The 20,629-nt window shown below is 44.0% G+C and overlaps 1 protein-coding gene across 1 annotated transcript in view; it reads left to right on the forward strand.

Annotated features, from left to right (window-relative positions):
- Positions 1–796: 796 nt before the first annotated feature.
- The window catches only part of ALDH1A2 (aldehyde dehydrogenase 1 family member A2), a 94,292-nt gene continuing 74,459 nt past the window's right edge, over positions 797–20,629 (forward strand). Inside the window, exon 1 of the mRNA XM_064267491.1 lies at positions 797–924. Within this exon, the coding sequence (XP_064123561.1) occupies positions 808–924 (117 nt within the window). The 5' untranslated portion in view covers positions 797–807. The remainder of the gene's footprint in view (positions 925–20,629) is intronic.

Raw genomic sequence — 20,629 nt, forward strand, 5'->3', positions numbered from 1 at the left:
TTGGGGGTCAGCGGGGTGGGACGAGGGCGCTGCAGAGATCCCAGGGCCCCTGCCCGGAGCGGAGGGCGCCCCCTGAGTCCCGGGAGGGAAGGGGCACGAAGCGGGGCGGGGTGGGAAAGGGTCCCCGCAGAGCGCCGGGGATCCCTGCCGGGACGGAGACCGGAGGGCGCCCCCCCCGAGTCCCGGGAGGGAAGGGGAACGGGGCTCTGCGGAGATGGGGTGGGAGACGGTCGCTGCAGATATCCCACGATCCCTGCCTGGAGCAGAGGTCGCCCCCCGAGTCCCGAGGGAAGGGGCGCGAGGCGGGACCGGGTGGGAGAGGGTCACTACAAAGATCTCGCCACCCCTGCCGGAGCGGAAGGCACCCCTCAAATCCCGGGATGGGGGGCGGGGGCTCCGCGAAATGGGTGGGAGGGGTTCCCCACCGCCCCTCAGGGCTGCGTCTCCGGCTCCTCCCGCGCGCCCCGCTCCCCTCGGCGAGGCCGCGCGGGGACCCCTGGTGAGCCCCTCCGCTTCCGGGGCCCTGGCGCGCCCCCCGCCGGACGCTCCGGCCCCGGGGACCACCGGCCCGCTCGCCGAGCCCCGCGGCTCCGGCTGCGGCCGTCTGGAGAGCGCGGGCCGGGCGCGGACGGGCGGCGGACTTGACCGTGGGCGCGGGCCGGGGGCTTTATGTAAATGGCCGGCCCAGCCCCCGCCGGCCCGCACGTCCAATAAGCGCAGCCCGGCGGACACCTGCCTATAAACGGGGCGTCCGCCTCGCCGCGCAGCCCGCAGAGCCCACGCGCGGGCGCGCGAGCTAGACCCGCCATGACTTCCAGCGAGATCGCCATGCCGGGCGCGGTGAAGGCCGACCCCGCCGCCCTCATGGCGTCCCTGCACCTCCTGCCGTCGCCCACGCCCAACCTGGAAATCAAGCACACCAAGGTAAGGGCGCCCGCGCCCGTCCACGCGCGCTTCCAGAACCTTCTCCCCTCCTTGCGGGCCTTCTCGGGGTCCAGGGCGCTGGGACGGGGTCCCCGGGCCGCCCTGCTTGCGGGTGGGGGGCCTCTGCAGTCCTGCTGGGGTCTCGGGCCGCCTCGGGGGTCGCCCCGAGCTGGAGCGCAGCGCCGGGGGGCGCCGTCAACGGCTCTGTCCGCGAGGCGCTGCTGCCGCCGGCTTCGGGGTCGCCTCTCCGGGTCGCCACCGCGGCGGGAACGGCGTCGGAACCGCTTCGACCCCTCAGATGGACAAGAGGGGGTCCCCGGGCTGGCGTCGCAGCCCCAGCGTCTCCCCGCAGCTGGTCCTGACGCGCGGGGCTCGGGGGCTCCGGCAGATTCCTGCGGACCAGGCTCGCGGTTACAGCAACCCCAGTGTCAGCATTGCGTTTGTGTTTCCTACGCTGTGGCGGCGTCCCTGCAAAGCTGGAAACGTCCTTCAATTCGTGCAAATTAACGGGTTCTCTTTTGGATTAAAAAAAAAGGAAAAGTTTTTTTTTTATAACGAATTCTGACATCTCGGGTTTGCCAAACAAGGTTCTTTTTTGTTATACCACATAAAAATGGATATAGGTTCGCTAACTAGAATAAATTGACCTTTCTTTCTACCTATTCGACATAGAAAAAAAATTATCCGTTACACGCAGGAGGGATCGCAACGTTATTAATAGGATGGGGGGGGCGGGGAGATGGGATTTAAAGCCACGTTTCTTGGAGTTCATTTTACAGTTCTCCTATTTGATTTTCTATTCTTTTCGATCGATTTCCGCCCCAGACTTCTTCCAATGAACTTAAACACATCGCGCACACATAGGGTGGTTAAAATTGTTTTCCAGCGCGCTTATCACAAGGTAAACGAAATTTTGTAGAGAAGTAAATTGTTCGTAGAAGAAACAGCATAAGAATATTGAAGCTTTACGTTCACTGAATTTTAGGATACAAATCAGGGTGATTCACACATTGAGCGTCGATTTAGATGGATTTGGTGTACCTGTTGGCTTTTTTAGTTGGTGTGACAAATTTTTGAAAGCCTTTTTAATGAGAGGTCGTTAATGGTTACAGCCATTTAAGTATTGTTTGCATAACAATGGTGCCAGTGTGTGTCAAATCTCTGGGTTTAGGAACAAGGGAGAGAGCAGGCAGCCTAAAGTTCTGTTTTACAAGGTCCCTAACCTCTCCAGACTCTCTGTAAAAGTTTTAAGGTGCAAGATGTATGTGCGAGGCAGGACCTGACCCTCAGGTTTGGGGTATTGGGGAGAGTTCGGTTTTAGCCTTACTTGTAATGGGATTTTCCTTACAGCCCCTGAAAGGAGTTTTAGGGATGCAGTAGGTATCTTTCCTGGAATTTAATTTGAAAGCTCCTCCAGCTCTCTTTTTCTCTGACTCCCCCGTCTCTTTTCTCTCTTGTTCTCCCCCAGTAGGAAAGACAACTGATTTATAGCTAATTGGAGCCTTCAATGAGGAGTCTTTTAGCTCCAGGAAGGCTTTTATCCAGCATCCACTTTCCCGCTTACTACGAAGGAAAACAGTCAGAAATGAAATAATGGACTGTAATTTGATTCTTTAATTTGTGGGGAGGAGGTGCCTTATATTTGGCTTGACAAACAACCCCCAATAAACCCTGAAAAGCACTAATCTAAAGGCGAGCCCTCGCCACAAAAACTTGTAAAATCCACTCTCTGAATGTTCCCAGCGTCTTGCTCCCTCTGCTCTTGAGCGAGAGACTTGTGAATTTTCTGAGACAGGCAGTTTTTTAACTTGAGGAGCAGAAGCTGCTCTTTTGATAGCCGTGCATAATGGGTAATGATTTTTTGCTTAAAAGGAAGATAAGATTAATGGAGAGCTTTTAAAAATTCACTTATGATTAGAAGTGAGGGAAATTATATTAGCAGTTTCAAACAGAAGCAAGACCAAGGTAGAATAGACGACTAGCCCTCTCCTGCGGCGATGCCATATTCATTAGGAACTTTTAAAACGGTAATGGCCAGAAAGTGATTCTGCTTTAGGGCGTGCTGAATAACACGTGTGAAACAAACACGGTATTTGTGTCAGAAACTGGAGCTATGGTATAAACACGGATGAATCTGAAATGAATCTTTTTTTTCTACTTTTACATATATTTTTAATGAAAAGTACTATGCTATGATTTTCCTGTATGGTTTTTTCAGTATGATTTTGGGACCACCATAAAATCACTACTTACAAATAAAGGATCAGATTATGACAATTTCAAGCAGCAAGCACTTAGAGTACTTTGCACTTTCAATCTTGTATTTTTTCCACCATCCTCTTTAATTTTGTAAAAGAGTTTTACTTTTTTTTTAATATGTAGAAGGGAACTAGGGAGGTCATCAGAAATACAAGCTCCTGCCTTGCCTGCCAGAGGTCCAGGGAAGATGCTCCAGAATTAAAATCCAGCCCTTAAGCATGCTGAAAGGGCTGAACTTTTGTGTTTGTATCAACTTTCAGACAATTACATTCAATCTTTAAAGTAAGCTTATCTCTCTGAAGTTCCAGTGCCACCTCTGAAATGGGTCTGTTTTATTCTTTAATATTTTATTGCCTTAATACGGTAAGCTAGATCCCAACTTTTAAAAATGTTTTCCTTGTTAAGGATTATGCAAAAAGCTGTGTTCATCCAGCAAGAGTGGCAGTAACTCCGCCCGCAGCAAATAGCGAAGGGAGGATTTGGGGCCGAGAGAATGTGTGCTCCTTGCTTGGATCCTAAGACTGCTGAGCCCCCAGCATCGGATTCCGGCTGCTTTTAACTCTGCCTTTATTAAGTAAAGTTTGAGTTGTTTCTGTTTTATCAGTTCGGTTTTTAGGATTTTGCATGGCTGAACATGCAGCAGGGATACGTATACTCATTGTAAAACCCCAGAAGTTCCCTGGAAGCTTGCTGTCTGGATCTCACCTCTACTTTCTCCATTGCTGTGACCTCTAGGGGTTCTGCTGGTCCCACCCCTCACTCGTACCCCCAACATAAGCATTTTGAGATCTATCGATATTTTTTTCAGCGCGAGTTTATACTTACGGCAGAGAGTAGCATAAAGAGTTACGTTTTCATCTGGCGTCTGATACTGTGGGGAACTGGAATGTTTACTGAGTACTGACCTACTGTTCTGGAAGAGAGAAAAGAAAAGGCAACCAGCCGAAAAAATCAGAACTAACGTGTGTCGGGTATCTGCTGTTTATTCTTTTATTTCTTCATTTATCGGGCTTACTGAACATCTCCTGTTTCCTGTTTCAATTTCTGTCCAAAGGGTATTTGAATGGCCATGTTCCTAACGACAGTGCTTTCCACTCTGCTAGCTGGGCTGTGCAGGCATCTGCCTTCTAGGAGTTCAGGGTGTTATTAGAAAGATTTTTGCCCCCAGGTTGGCTGTCAGTAAGAAGGGCAGTAGTTCAGTTAGTCCATGTGAAAATAACGATAATGCTGATGATACTTGTACGTACATCTTGTATTGTGCCTAATGGCAGACGTAACACTTTCACAGACATCTCATTTGATCTCTGCAGAAGCCTTTTGGAGGACAGAGAGTAGGAAGAAGTAGGAATAGTTGACCGGGAAGACCTTGGCCTTTCCTCACCATACACTTTTCCCGACGGACTGTGACGTATACTGTTTTTCTTTTTTCTGAGAGTTTAAATTTTAATTTTTGGGGTTGCTTCTCTTGCAAGCATGTTGAGCAGATGGACTCTTAAGAAGGAGCTACTACCATTTGTGACATTTGATTCCCTGACTTTAAATTATTGTTTTTGATGTTTCCATGAGTTTTTATTAGGTCTGATGCAAGATTCTTCTGTATCCCAGAAACAATTCTTGAAAGGTAGATGTGGGCCTAGTTACTTCCGAACTTCTCCTCAGGATTGTCAGTTTCGATCATAAATTGGTAATCAAGTTACATGTTTATAGAGTTTTTTTAAAATGATTTTTCATAACGGTACAGCTTTTTTATATTTGTATGATGTTTGTGTTATCTCCATTTAGCCCAGGGACACTAAAAACTTCATCATAGGGCTTGAATTAGTTCTCCTGGGGTCCTGCCCCAATGCAGTGCCTTCTGCTCTACCTGACTACGTAACTATTTAAAATCGTCATTTGCTGCGCTTCTGTCCTATATTTCTATAAAATGATAAATGATAATTTTTCTACGTTAGGATAGAAGATTCTCTGAGGAGCCTGTGCTGTGAGATCTGACTTCCTTTTAACCAGGCTAGAGAAAAGCCTGGCAGGCATAGCTAGTTATCTGTTGCATCCATGGAGCTTACGCATCAAACCATGACGAAGCCAGTAAGCACCTCAAATCCCGACACACACAGCTCCTATCGGTCTTTCTCAATTAAATACAAATACGCGTGTATATTTTTGTCTTTTTAGTTATCATAGTGAACCTTGGCAGGAGGTTGGCAAACTGTGAACCATCTACCTGGTTGGTAAAGTTTTATTGGAATATTGCCACACCCATTCAGTGGCATCCTGTCTCTTGCTGCATCAGGGCTTCAGCAGGAGAGTTGAGTAGTTGTAACAGAGACCATATGATCCCTACTTATGAAAAAGTTTACAAGCCCTTGACTTAGGTAAAGAAAGGTTGCCAAGTTAAAACAGGCCTTTGTTCCAATCCTGATCAGACATGTATTCACTTGCTATGTGAGCAGTTAACGTTTATTCTGCATCGTGCCAGGTACCATGCCAGATCCTGGGGATTCAGTAGTAATCATGGTATGTGTGGTGTCTCCCTTTAACAGGTTTCTTCACTGAGTTTCAGTTTCTACGTCAGTCAAAATTGAGAAAATAGTACGTGTCTTCTGAGGTTGTTGTCGGCACTAAATGAGGAAGTGTGTGGAAGTTAGTGGCATGTAATGAAAATCAAACCAAAAAACCAAACCACTGCGGTTGAGTCGATCTGCCTCATAGCCATCCTCTAGGAGAGAGTAGAACTGCCCCACAGAGTTTCCAAGGTTGTAACTCTTCACAGAAGCAGACTGCCACATCTTTCTCCTGCAGAGCAGCTGGTGGGTTTGAACTGCCAACCATTCAGTTCGCAGCCGAACAATTTAACCACTGCATCACTAGGGCTCTTTCATAATGACCATCAGTTGATACTAATTCCGTTTCATTTTTGCAAAATGATGTTTGCATTTGGATTATTATTATAGTAATAATGTAGTTCCAAATTAATAGAGGCCCATTTTAAAGAAGATCAGAATAGTGTGATAAAGTTTTATAAAACTGACCATTGTTTACTGTTTTAATGACTCATAAGAGTGTAATATGCTGGATAGCTATGGAGTCCTTAACGTGCTTACACTCGGTTTTCATCGAGTAGTCCTGTTCTGAGGTCTTGTCTTTACAAAAAAGCCACTAAATCAAATAACTTTCCCGCCAGTATTTTAATATTAAAATTAGGTATCTGGCACTTGTGTTGCCATTCAGCATTAACACGCATCAGTATACCCAACTGGCTGAGCCTAACCATTAGGTTGCAAACAGCCATATCTGGCGTTCCTGAGTAGTTTGGACAAAGATATTACCAAGTCGTTGGTGCATAAATCTGGGAAGTATGGTAGTGTATGAGGACGTTCTTAGAGGGTATCGACCTTTTGAAAATAGGAAGGTATCTTAGTTTATATAACTTAAAACTAAAGGGACTTTCACTGCTCCTGACTCCCCAAGATAGCGTGCGGAATTTGCAAGGCACTTCCCAGAGTATAAAAGCACTGGCTATTTTGGAAGGCTTCTAGTATTTTCTTAATCTCCTTATTCACTGTGACAGGTCATTTGAAAGCCGTTTGTTCCCATCATGTACCAGGCCTGTTGCGCATAGAGGCAGTTGCTCCAGTGTCACTTTGGGTAATTTTTAATTGCCTTTTCACACACGTCTTTGAGCTCTATTTCATTTTGCCTTTCAGATAGGTGAGATTTATCTGAATTGGGAATTCCTTAATTTTTTTTTTTTCTTTCACTCTGGCATTTCTGTATTGCTTGCTTGTCTTTAAGATGGGTCTGTATTTAAATTGTTCCTCTTCAAAATCTGAACTCTTATGAGCTTACTTACTTACACTAAGTCTCTGTTGTGTCACATGATTTGAAAACACTTCCGGCCTTTGAAAATACCCAGTTGGAATAATAATTTGGTGATTTCAACACCCAGACTCTTGCTGGGCTTTCAACAACCCTTTCCTGGGGCTAAACATGGGGGTTTATTGACCTCTGTAGAATGTGGTTAAAAATTAGAACGTATGTGAGTGAACATTCTAATTTTTATTAGAGAAGAAAGGTGTCCTTTTACTCCAGCTCAGCTCTGTTACCTCCAGAAGCATTACCTGGGCGGTGTCCTTTCCTTGTCACAGTCTGACCTTTGGGAAGCCAAACATACCATTTTCTTTATCCCTTGGTCTTGACGAAGATAAAACCTATAGTCCAGGCAAAACTGAAAACCCTTGCCTCTTCTCTAGGAGAATTTAGGTTATCAGGGTACGAAAACCCTTTCTAATCTTGATAATAAAAGATAGAAAGAAAATTTCAAAATAATTAAATGATTGTTTTCAAATGTTTTCTCATACATTACTTTTGTTGTTCCAGCCAGAATCTTTTGACTTCAAGCCCGGTCATCAGTGACTCTTAGGTATTTGCCCTGTATCATTGCTAGGAATTTCTTGAAGATTAAATTGAATCAGAAGGGCACTTCACCAGAGAAGATGCACAAACGGTCAACAGGCATGTAGAAAGATGCTCAGTGTCATTAGTCGTTAGTCATTAAGAAAACGTAAATCAAAACCATTAGGAGATACCACCACAGTTATCAGAAAAAGGAAAACTGTAGGTGTTAGCGAGGGTGTAGGGCAATTGAAACCCTCATCAATTGCTGGTGGGATTGTAAAATGATGCAGCCGCTATGGAAAACAGTTGGGTGGCTCCTCAGAAGGTTAAACATAGAATTACCCTGTGACCCAGCAATCCTACCGCTTGGCATATACCCAAAAGGATTGATAGCAGGAATGCAAACAGGCTCGTGTACATCAGCTTTCCTTGCAGTGCTGTTTACAGTAGCCAAAAGAGGGCAACAGCCTAAGTGTCCATCAACAGATGGGTGGATAAACAAGGTGTGATCCGTACATACAATGGAATATTACTCAACACAAAGAAAAATGAAGTCCTGATGCATGGTACAACATGGATGAACCTTGAAAACATTATAATAAGTGAAATAAGCCATCTGTAAGAGGACAAATGCATGGTCTCACATAAGATAGACAGGATAGACAAATGTGTAGAGACCAGGGCTCGTTAGCGGTTAGCAGGGACAGGAGGGAGGGAAAGGGAGAGCATTGCCCAGGAGGCAGTGAGCTGCTGTGCAGGGGAGGGAAGGACTTGGAGACGGTAGCCATGGTGGCTGCACAGCATGATGAAAGTAACGTCACCCGATCCTACGTGTAAAATGTTGAAACGGCAAGTGTTTTGTTACATAACTTTTCCAAAATTCAAAACAACAGCAACAAAAAATTGAATCAGAAAGTGGTGTAGGTTGTTTGGCTCTTGCCACAGGACCTTAACCTTTATTTCCAGTCAAGTGGATCTGGCAAAATACTGTGGACAGTTCCACAACTAAGTGGGTTTGTTTCACAATCCCACTAAGAGGCAAAAATAACCTGTTTCTTTCCTCTTCCCGTCCCTACCACCAACAAATCAGAGGGCTTTGGGCGCATGTGATGATGAAAGAGTTGAGGGTGGAAAGGAAGGGGGGAGATAGGAAGGCTTTAGCTGGGAAGACGAAATTATGAAATTCCCATAAAACGTTTCAGAGGATTACCTAGGTATGAAAATCGGACTTCCTCACTGAACCCTTTTTGGGGAAGAGAGCAGGACTCAGTATAAGATTATGTGGTTACATTTATAAGCTGTTCCAGCCTGGCAGTTTTCTTTTTATCTATCCATCTATCCATCTGTCTGTTTCTCTTCTTACCTATCTATCTACCTACCTATCCCCTAGGTGTCCCTGGGTGGTGCAGACAGTTAAGCACTCAACTACTAGCCAAAAGTTTGGCGGTTTGAACCCACTCAGAGGCACCTCAGAAGACAGGCCTGCTCATCTGCTTCTTGAAGGTCACAGCTGTGAAAACTGCATGGACCGTGGTTCTACTCTGCACCTACGGGGTGTCACCGTGAGTCAGAGTCACCGCAATGCAAATAACACCTCCCTGACAAACCTGAGACCAGTGATTCTGCCTAATCTCTGTTTTAGAGTCTGATACCCAACATACCAGTATAACTTGATTTTCTTAGGGGAAGCTATCTAGTTGTAGTATCTCAAGGTTATTTTTATTCTCAGCTGCAGTCAGAGCTGCTCTCTTGTTTCCTTGAATTCATTCATTTGTTCATCCATTTAGCGTTTATTGGGGCCTCTTGCATGCAAAGCGTTAACTTAATCACCGTCTGGCATGAGAAGATACATAGGTTTGGTCCCTGCCCTGAAGAGGGTTCCCACTGAGGGTGGGAGTGAGGACACACATACAGACAGCTGTGGTGCAGGCTGCTGCTGTTGCTAGCCACCTTCCAGTAGGCCTTGACTCGTGGAGACCCCACGCACAAGTGAACCACATGCTGCCCGGTCCCATACCACCCCATGATCAAATGCGGATTGCATAGTTGTGAGCCACAGGGTTTTCATTGGTTGATTTTCAGAAGGCCACCAGGCCTTTCTTCCTAGTCTGTCTTACATTAGAAGCTCCGCTGAAATCTGTTCAGCATCACAGCAACACACAAGTCTCCACTGTCTGCATGTTAGGTGCATTGACTAGGAATCAAACCCTGGTCTCCCTCGTGGAAGGCGCAAATTCTGCCACTGAACTAGCACAGGCCTCATGATGCCAGATTGTTGTTGTTGTTGTGTGCCATTGAGTCATTTCTGGCTCGTAGCGACCCTATAGGACAGAGTAGAACTGCCCCATAGGATTTCCTAGGCTGAGGTCTTTACAGGAGCAGATTACCAGATCTTTTCTTCTTCAGAGTTACTGGTAGCTTTGAACCGTAGACCGTTTGGTTAACCGCCAAGTGATTAATCATTGCGCCACCACGGCCTCTTCTGGTGCCTGAGGGAAGATACTAAAGTCTTGAGATGAATGTAGTGAAAGCATCATGAGGGTCCAGAGGGTAAAAGGCTGTTCCAGGCTCATCAGGCCACCAGCACACTGTGTTGTTAGATATACTTGGCAGGTATTTTTTAAAAAAACGAAATGTTTTGATCATACAGAAAAGTATAAGCGGTAATATAATGTGTGTGTACGTATTCCCAGATTTGTTAGTTCTTAACATTTTGCAATATTTGCTTCTGATTTTTTAAAAGTATAAACAGTAATATAATGTGTGTGTACTTATTCCCAGATTTGTTAGTTCTTAACATTTTGCAATATTTGCTTCTGATTTTTTAGATCATACAGAAAAGTATAAACAGTAATATAATGTGTGTGTACTTATTCCCAGATTTGTTAGTTCTTAACATTTTGCAATATTTGCTTCCGATTTTTTAAAAAGAAATACGTAGGAAGCCTATGAACCCCTTCCATTTCTCTTTCTTCCCCCTCCTTCCTTCCCCCAAGGCATTTATCTTTCCTTTATGTGTATGGATCCATACATGTATGTGTATCCATAAACTATAAATGCTATTTTGCATGTTAAACATTCTTATGTAAATGGTAAAATGGTACCACGCTGTATATCAAAGACCACAGCCTTCAGTAGGGATTGCACCTCAACATGAAGAAAAGAAAAATTCTCACAGCTGGACCAATGAGCAACATCATGATAAACGGAGAAAAGATTGAGAGTGTCGAGGATTTCATTTTACTTGGAGCCTCAGTCAACGTCCAGGGAAGCAGCAGTCAGGAAATCAGAAGACACATTGCATTGGGTAGATCTGCTGCGGAAGACCTTTTTAAAGTGTTGAAAAGCAAAAATGTCACCTTGAAGACTAAAGTGAGCCTGACCTAAGCCATGGTATTTTCAGCCACCTCATCTATGTGCGAAAGCTGGGCAATGAATAAGGAAGACTGAAGAAGAATTGTGGCGCCTTTGAATTGTAGCATTGGCCAAGAGTATTGAATATACTGGGGACTTCCAGAAGAACGAACAAATCTGTCGTAGAAGAAGTAACAACCAGAATGCTCTTTGGAAGCAAGGATGGCAAGACTACGTCTTACATACTTTGGACACGTTATTAGGAGAGATCAGTCCCTGGAGAAGGACATCATGCTTGGTAAAGAGGAAGACGCTCAATGAAATGGATTGAAACAGTTGCTGCAACCATGGACACAAGCATAGCAACAATTGCGAGGATGGCGCAGGACCAGGCAGTTTTTTGTTCTGTTGTATATAGGGTTGATGTGAGTCGCAGCTGACTCAACAGCACCTGACAACATGCTGTATGTATCCTTCTGCAGTTTGTTTGCTCGGCATTATTAAAGATTCACTGTGTTGCATGTGCTTACAGTTCATTCCTTGTCATTGCTTCGTAATATTTCATTGTTTGACTACGTCATAATTTTTTAATTCATTCTACTGTTGACATTTAAGGTATTTTCAATATTTTGCTATTACAGTAGTTCTGCATTGAATGTTCTTGAACATGTCTCCTTATACTCCAGATAAGAGAGCTTCTAGAATATGTACTGAGGAGCAGTGTGCATCTCCAGCTTAAAGAAGGATTGCCACATTGCTGTCCAGCATGGCTAACCCTAGTTCACACCCTGACCAGCAGTGCATCAAGGCCCCCATCACTCTGCATCCTCACTTTTACTTGGGGCTCTCACACTTTAAGAGCTTCACCAACCTAATGAGTGTGAAATGGTACAGCATCGCTGTCTAATTTGCGTTTCCTTGATTTCATGTGCTTATTGGCCATTTATCTCCCTCTGTGAACTGACTAGTATCACTTATTTTCTGTTTCCATTTTATTTTCTTATTGATACACAGCAGGTTTTATGTATTTAGAATAATAAGCATTTGTCAGTTACACAGTATACTAATATGTTGGCCCCCCCGCCATGCCGTTTTCTCCCCAGCTCTTTTTTGGTGTAAAGCAAATGAAGAGGACTCTTTCAATCTTTTTTTTTTTTTTTTTTCTGTTTAGTACTTTTTTTGTGTCTTGTTTAAGAAATTCATTCTTACTCTATGTTTTTCAGGGTATTTTCCTATATAATCTTCTGAAAGTTCATGCGAATATTTTTGCTATTTGTATTTGTGTCTTAATCCACCTGGAATTGGCATATATTTATGTATAAACACAGAGATACATCTTAAGGATAAATGATATAATGTGTAGGAAAGTCAAACAATACTGATAAGTAGAGAATTTTTAAGAATTGTATTCTATGCAATCTCAGAATAAGATCAGCAAGCCCAGAATGTATGGTCTTTTCCGTAATGGGAAAATACCAGCGACCAGTGCAGTTGTTTTTTTAGTGTAGTGATTAAGAGTTTGACTGCTAACCAGAAGGCTGGCAGTTCAAATCCACCAGCTGCTCCTTCAAAACCCTATGGGGCAGTTCTACCCTGTCCTGTAGGGTGGCTATGAGTCGGAATTGACTTGACGGCAATGGGTTTGGTGTTTTTTTTTTTTTTTAGTCTTACTTTGATGAATGATTTTAGTACATGTTGGTTCCCCTTAGCTAGGAATAAACCTACCTTTAATGCACCATCCTACGGAACTCTGGGATAGCGTGATTATTATAACTTTTTTCATATTGAGACTTCATTTCCCTACCTTTCTTATGTGGCCTAGCACAGAGTCCATGCTCAGACATTAGATGCTGTCATCATTTCTCCCATGTCTCCCCTACCCCCACACCACCTGTTTTTGAAAGACTGTTACCTGGTAAATAGGTGGATTTATCACTTTGTGCTGTTTGTTGGTTGGAGCAGAGAAAAATGGAGAGTTGACAATTAATATAATTGGGTAATAAAACTCTTAAAGATTTTCCAGTAGCCTTTTCCTTGAACAGCAGTTTCAGTACCAGGCTTCCTCCTGTCAGTGTAGAGAATCTAAATTACTCCTTACCACAGGCCGGAAGGTAGCTGATCTCTTACCTTGTTAATGTTTTACCTCCTGCTTTAGGCTCAGATTGGTGTTACACATTCACTTCAGTGTTTGGATTTCATAAGTGATTTAATTTATGCATGTGTGCCTCTAATCCATGGGAGCTACTGAAGAAGAGTGCAGTCCTCAGACCTTGAGACCGAATCCTGCTCTTCTGTACACATTACTCATGGAACCCCTGACAGAGCTGGCCACTCAGCTTATGTTCTGAGGGTGAGCCTCTGTTCTCTGAGCGCCATTGCGGCCTGTTTTTGCTTCTCCGGATTGGCACTCATCCAGCTATTGGCTTGCATGATGTTTTTCTGCTTACCTCCTGCCTCCCAAGCTGTTCTGGATTATCAGCTCTTATTCGTCTAAGTTTTTCTGAAGCACTTAACTCAGTGTCTCACACTGTAGCTCCTTAGGAAATGTTTGCTGAATAAGTGTTTCTTATATTTTATTGTTATTAATAGCTTTTTTTTTAATAGCTACAGAGTTTATTATTAATACTACAATTTCCAAAGTGCTTTTCATGTATGATTACATTTAGTCCTCATGGCAACCCTGTGGTGTGGATGATATATTAATACCCCCAGTTTACAAGGAGTAAGTCAGGCATGTTAAAGAATTTCTCCAGGTTCAATAGCTGAACCCGTTGCCATCTAGTCGCTTCCAACCTGTAGCCACTCTGAAGGACAGGGTAGAACCACCCCAGAGGGTTTCCAAGGTTGTAAGTCTTTACAGAAGCAGACCGCCACATCTTTCTCCCAGGGAATGGTTGATGTGTTCAAACTGATGACCTTTTGGTTAGCAGCCGAGCACTTTGGCCACTGTGCCACCAGGGCTTCTTGTTCAGTAGCCATTGTGTGGTAATTTCAAGACTCAGATTAATGCTCTTACCTTCCCTGTTCATAAAACTAAGAATAGCACAAGAACCACAGCGAAGACAACGAAATGTAAACTATTAGCCTAAAACTATATGGTATTTTCAGTTGTCTCATATGCACGCACAAACTAGACAATGACTAAGGAAGACCAAAGAAGAATTGATGATTTCGAATTATTGTTTTGGTGAAAAATAATGAATATACCATGGACTTCCAGAAGAACGAACAAATGTGCCTTGGAAGAAGTACAGCCAGAATGCTTCTTGGAAGTGAGGATGGTGAGACTTTATCTCACATACTTTGAACACATTATCAGGAGAGACCAGTCCCTGGAGAAGGACATCATGCTTAGTAAAGTAGAGGGTCAGCAAAAAAGAGGAAGACCCTCAAAGAGATGAATTGACACAATGGCTGCAGCTGTGGACTCAAACACAGCAATGATTATGGGGATGACACTGGACCAGGCAGTGGTTTTCCTGTTGTATGTAGGTGTAAAACGGCTTGGGGGCAGTGTCTGACCTGCTCCAACCCCACAATGGGAAAGGAGAACCAAGATCAGCAGCGCAAGACTGACTCCCATGAGGTGGAGGTCAGACAAGCCTCCTCTCTCAGCCGTCTTTACCAATTCTGACACCAGCTGTCCCTCGCACAGCACTCTGTACTTCTCTGCTGGGTCTGATAATTCACTGTAGTGGCCACACAGAACCCACAGACCATTCTCACGATTATGGGGCTTGTTAGGAAAGTAACAGTTACAATGCCAGTTCAGGAACACTCAGGATATAGTTCTTCCATCAGGACAGCCTCTTCCCAACCGTGCAGGCAGGCACGCCTCTCCCTGCCCTAGGAGCCACTTAGCTTTCTCTCTCCTCTTTCCATGAGCCAGGAAGCCCCCAGCAGTCTCCTGCTGCTAGGTCTGTGCTTCTGGGTCTCTCCTGCCACCGCTTCTCACTGTCTTTTGGATTACAGGTTGTTCTCTCTCAGTCTTCTGCTTCCAGGAGCTTCTCAGCGCAGGGATCCCGGGTCCAAAGGACGTGTTCTCCGGTGCTGTGCTCCTGTCTTTTCTTTCTTGGAGGTAGTAGATCCTCCTCTCTGCTCTGAAATTGGCTGTCTTTTAAGGCAAGACTGACCAATCCCCTTGGTGGGCCACAATTACCGTATTACACAGTCCCGCCCATTCACCTGGGTGGAAGTTACAAGACCATGGCTAGAAAGCCCACACACAAAAGTAATCAATCGCACTGCAATAGGGTACAACATAAGAACCCTGAACTGACTTGATGGCACCTAACAACAGCAAAAATAGCAGCCTATTAGAGTGTTTTACAGCATAATCCCAAACCCAGTTCCTCTGACTACAAATCTCAAACTTAGTTCCATTTGCTATTGTCTGCAGCTACCATTAGCTACACTCTTTCCCCAGATGGGAAGCTGGAAGTGCACATTCAAACAAACAAAAAGGGTTGATGAAATTTGCCACTTTAGGTCTGAGTTACATGGGCAGGTGGGATTCAAGGCTATGGTAAGGAACGGTGTTGTTTGGATTCTCACTGATGGGGTAGTCATACTTGGCCGGTAATAACACCTGTTTGATTTGTTGTTGTTTTGCTTTTGCGTTTTTGTTTGTTTTTTATTGTTCAAAAAGTCCCTTTCTTTGTCATGGTTATTCAGATTCTTGTGGAAGTAAAGATGGCTGAGGCTGGGAAGGTGGATATATTTCACAGTCTTTCTAACACGTCCTCTCCCCCCATGGGCCATCATTCTATGTACGTTGACTGGCAACCTATGTGGGAGAGACACTTGCCAGAAAGAGTTGGGCGGATACATTGTACCTTGCCTTATGAGGAGTAGCCTCTCACTGGGGCTTAACTGCCATCAGATCCCCCGCTACATGTACCTCATTAGGGGTGCAGAATAGACAAGTAGAGAGTGGGCCCCAGAAATTCATGCAGTAGCCAACCTTTTGCACAGTGTCAGTGACAGAGGGTGGTGGTGGTTGGGGTGCACAATTAACATTTTGCTGTAAATGACACAGGAATCCTTTCTAAAAAAAAACTGTTAACAGGTGTTTCCTTTAAGCCAGACATTAGTCTCCAGAGTTCTCACCATCTTTGCTTTTAGAAAGGACACGTTTCTCAGCTGGCCGTGTTCCCCCCACACCAAACCTACTTCTCTCTCTGTCCACTTTTTTTATCCTTACCTGCTTGCGCTCCTCTTTCGCTTCCCCAAGGGTTTCTCTCAGGACAGGCTCTTGATGGCACTTGTTCCTTGGTTAGACTCCTTTACCTGTTTTCATAAAACGGTGAATTATGCCCGGGACCCTCTGTAGTCTACCCTTGCAGCTGTTGGTATAAATGGCCCTTAGGGAGACCAGAAGCAATGAACCTGGAATAACCACATTTGACTTCTGTGAGCCCTCTGGAGAATTTAGTAATTACTTAATGGATTGGATTGGCGGCATATACTGTTCCAGATAACAGCCTGGGTTGCATTAAATTAACCTTCACAAATGGGTATTTATTGGTGTACACTTAAAAGACTACATGTGTTGGCTGTAATTGCTCTTCACGTTTTTCCATGCTGATAGGTATTTGTGCCAAGTAAAAAAATCTCTCAGATGAAAGCCTGGGTGGTAGTCGTAGCCATTTAGTGATGTGTGTCATTGTGTCCAACACATTGAGCATAAATCCTGTCTTGTAAACAGCAGGGAGACTAATGAGGCTTGCCCACATTCTGGTATCATTACCAGGAATTCCAGCAGAGAAAAAGAAGGCCTAGAAAAGTAGTACACAAGACAGAGTGATTGTTGGAACTCTTGAGGATCTGAATTAAGGAGAGAGTATTGTTCAACCTTGGGAACAGACATGTATGTACAAATATGGGAGCATAGACTACGTTTAGCAAAAAAAGAAACCAAACAGTTTGTTCTTAATGAACACTTGCAAAAAGTCACTAACGTAGCTCTCAGAGATAACGAGGAGCTTGTTCATGAGTGCCTCTAATTCTGAGTGGTGTCAGGGGACAACCAGTGAAATAACACAGCTGTTAGCATCATGGCAGACTTTGGCTTTCTCGGAACTCCTTGGAACTCCAGCCAACTAAACTTCACACCAGTTTTAGTCGTACAACTTCCCGAGCATCTCCGCTCTCCTTTTTATAGTGGGAAACACACATGACTTCTGAACACACCAAAATCTCTTTCCAGAATACTTTAAAATGTGATTTTTATAGGTTTATTTCAAATCTTTATTCTTATCATTACTGTTAAACAACTTGTGTGTCTGATATCACACCAAGGGCTGCAGTTATTGTTTACTGCCTAAGCTCTGGTTTCTTGCTGGACATGGATTTTCATGGGAGCTGCATCATGGCTGTTTTGATGCATTGTGTTCCATGTATCTTTGGTTTGGAATGAATGAGCATATGAAGGAATAATAGCAAATAAAGTCGTCTGATTCCATATGCAGAGTCACTAATCACAGAAAAGCCAGAACTAGAAAGCAAACTCAGGGTAAAGTAGCTTTCTTCCTTTTAGTCTGGAAAATTCCTCTCCTCCATTCCCACCCATTACTCCTTCCTTTGAAATAGAAACCCCTGGGATGCACTGAAGAGCAGTGAAAAAGGCTGGGTCTTAGAAGACCTATGTTTTGGCCCCAGGCCTGTCACTAAATTAACGCTCATTTAGCCCTGGTGGCACAGCGGTTCAGAGCTCAGCCGTTAACCAGAAGGTCAGTGGTTTGAACCCACTAGCTGTCCCACGGGAGAAAGATGTGGCAGTCTGCTTCCCTGAAGATTTACAGCCTTGAAAACCCCATGGGGCAGTTCTGTTCTGTCATGTAGGGTTGTTATGAGTCGGAATTAGACTTGACAGCAGTGGGCTGGTTTTGGTTGGTTGGTATACAGTAAATACTTATGAATTACTGAATGAACAAATCACATGGTCACCTCCTGAGTACCTGTGGTAGGTAGGCTCTGGAGATACAGTAATGCTCTGCGATGCTGGGTAAGCGCCTTGGATTCCCTGAACATCAGCTTTATTACTTATAAAACAAGAGAGTAGAATGAGATGCTTATTTCCTAAGCCATTTTATAAAAAAAGATTGGATTAGAAGAGCTTTACGGTTTCTTTACCCTTCAGAACTCTTCCCTCTCCTGAACCCACACCCTGGAATTATTAGGATCAGAGGAAAATACTGGGCTTACTTGCATATCTAGTTGCAGTCTTTGTGGGACCCAGAATTTGCACTGAAAGCAAGTTTGTTTAAAATACTTTCCCAAAGAGGTCCTCGTAACCACCAAGAGTGGTCCACGGAGGTCTCTGTTTAGGATTCTTTTTACATAGAGAATAGGAATGTTTGCCGTTTGCTGCAAACTGTGGCACTAGAAATTAGAGCCATGACTCCCAAGGGATTTCTCCTTTAAATTGTAAGAGAAATTAATCTTAATCCTTGGTGATAATGGTAGAAGGAAAAGATTTCGTTGGCACTTTCCCCCAGACCATTTCAGCAGCTTTTCTGGCTGCTAAGCTCCTGGACGCCACGGTGGGTCGGGTGAGCTTTGGAGAGGAAACGTGTCAGAAGCTTAGCGCTTTTCACTAGAATCTGATAGAGACTTAGTGCTTGGCAGGTCAGTGTCACTGCTATTTGTCTCTGACCTCAGAGATCTGGAGTTCTTCACATCAAAACCACGTCTTGCTGAGCAGAGATCAAACGTAGGAAGGTAAGGATTCTGCCAGTGATTTATCATGCCAGGGAGAGTGGTCTGGCCATATGGGGCCACTGCAGACGATGTTGACATTCTGGCCGTTTCTCATACAGGCCTCTGCTGTAGTTACGGCTAGCTCATCTTGTAGAGGAATTCCAGGTCAAGTGACATTTCTTCACAGGGCTTAGCTCTGACATGAAGTTTATTTCAAAATCAAGTCCTAGCAAGATTTTTCTAATATTTTATTTAAGTGGCAAGTAGGAATTTCTTGGCCAGATATTTGAAGATCAGTTTGAGTTTTTTATTTGATATCTCCTTTTCTCTCCCTTTTCTGGAAAGTTGCTTTTTAGAAAAAGAGAGAGAGATTAAGATGCTTTGAGATCGATAAAGAAAATTTTCTTCCTACGTAATAGATGTAACTTTAAGGTGATGACACTATAACTCACTGCCATCCAGTCGATTCCCACCCATAGCAGTCCTGTAGGACAGAGTAGAACTGCCCCATAGAGTTTCCAAGGCTGTAAATCTTTAAGGAAGCAGACTGCCACATCTTTCTCCCACAGAACGGCTGGTGGGTTCAAACCGCTGACCTTTTGGTTAGCAGCCAAGTGCTTTAACCACTGCGCCACCAGGGCTCCTAATGACACTGTAATAAGCCATGCACAATTAGATTTATTTGTTCTTCATCACATTTTCTGAAGCCGGGGGCTTTAGGAATGAATTGCTACCAATAATAATTAGTATTATTCTTGGGCTGGGGCAGCATCCCAGAGACAGTTGTGCATGTTTGTAAAGGCCGAGTGCAAAGAGGAAAAGTTACGCGTTGAAGCACAAAATAGGTATAATTGCGTTTGAGACTATCTGCTGAGAGTTGAGTCAAGGGCAAGTATTTTTAATTAAAAGGAAAAAATCAACAATCTATTTTATCACTTATTTATATCAAGACACGTGAACTCAATTGGGCTTGTGTTTTGCTTACCGTCACAGGCGATGCCTAGTCCACTTGGCAGAGCTCACTCTGATTGGCTCAGAGGCTGGCAACCTTAGTGGCCTCTTCAGCTTTAGGATGTGTGCAGGGTGTCTCAGCCCCTCCTGTAACATAAGTGGAAGACAGCTTTGCAGTGTCAATGAAGTAAAAAAAGCCAAAACCAAACCCGCTGCCATCAAGTCAATTCCAACTCATAGCGACCCTATAGGGCAGAGTAGAACTGCCCCATAGAGTTTCCAAGGAGCACCTGGCCGATTTGAACTGCCAACCTTTTGGTTAGCAGCCGTAGCACTTAACCACTATGCCACCAGGGTTAGTTGAAGACAGTAACATCCAATTCACCTGTGAAGGTGTCAGTTATCCCTTTTGTGTTTTCGTTTTTCATAACAAGAAAAAATTTCTGTAAATGGAAAGGGTCTATCCTGTAACTGAACTCCAGCTGATTTCCTGGGGGTATCTGTTCATCTGCATATAAGGCGGGAGTTTTAATTCTAAGTACTTTCATTCTGTAGGGAACAGGTTTAAGCCCAGTGATGAAATTGAGTTTCTCCTGGTGTTTACATGGAATTTTTGGAACGTGTACATCCATGAAACGGTTTAGGGATGCCGCATAAAATCCAGGACGTTAAGTTTGAATTCGGATAAACGATAAATGCATTTTAAGGAAAGTTATGTCCCATGACTTGCCAGTGAAGTGGGGCATACTTACACTAAAACTTTATTCCTTGTCTTTCTGAAGTTTATATTTAACTGGGTGTCCTGTATTTTTATTTGCTAAATCTGGCACCCCTAAATTGTTATGCAACCACTTTGTGATTTTTATCTGTGACCAACGAATAAATGTTTTAATTAAAAATAATTGGCAATAAAATCGAAGACCAGAGGAATCCTTTAAAATTGTTCCACTCCAATAATGAAGAGTGAAAGACTTTTTTTTTTTAAACCCAAGAACTCTGATGGATAAATAGGACTACTAGGCCCATTGTAAAGTTTGCTTAATCT

The sequence above is a fragment of the Loxodonta africana genome, chromosome 13 (genome assembly GCF_030014295.1).
Source record: "Loxodonta africana isolate mLoxAfr1 chromosome 13, mLoxAfr1.hap2, whole genome shotgun sequence".
NCBI lineage: Eukaryota > Metazoa > Chordata > Mammalia > Proboscidea > Elephantidae > Loxodonta > Loxodonta africana.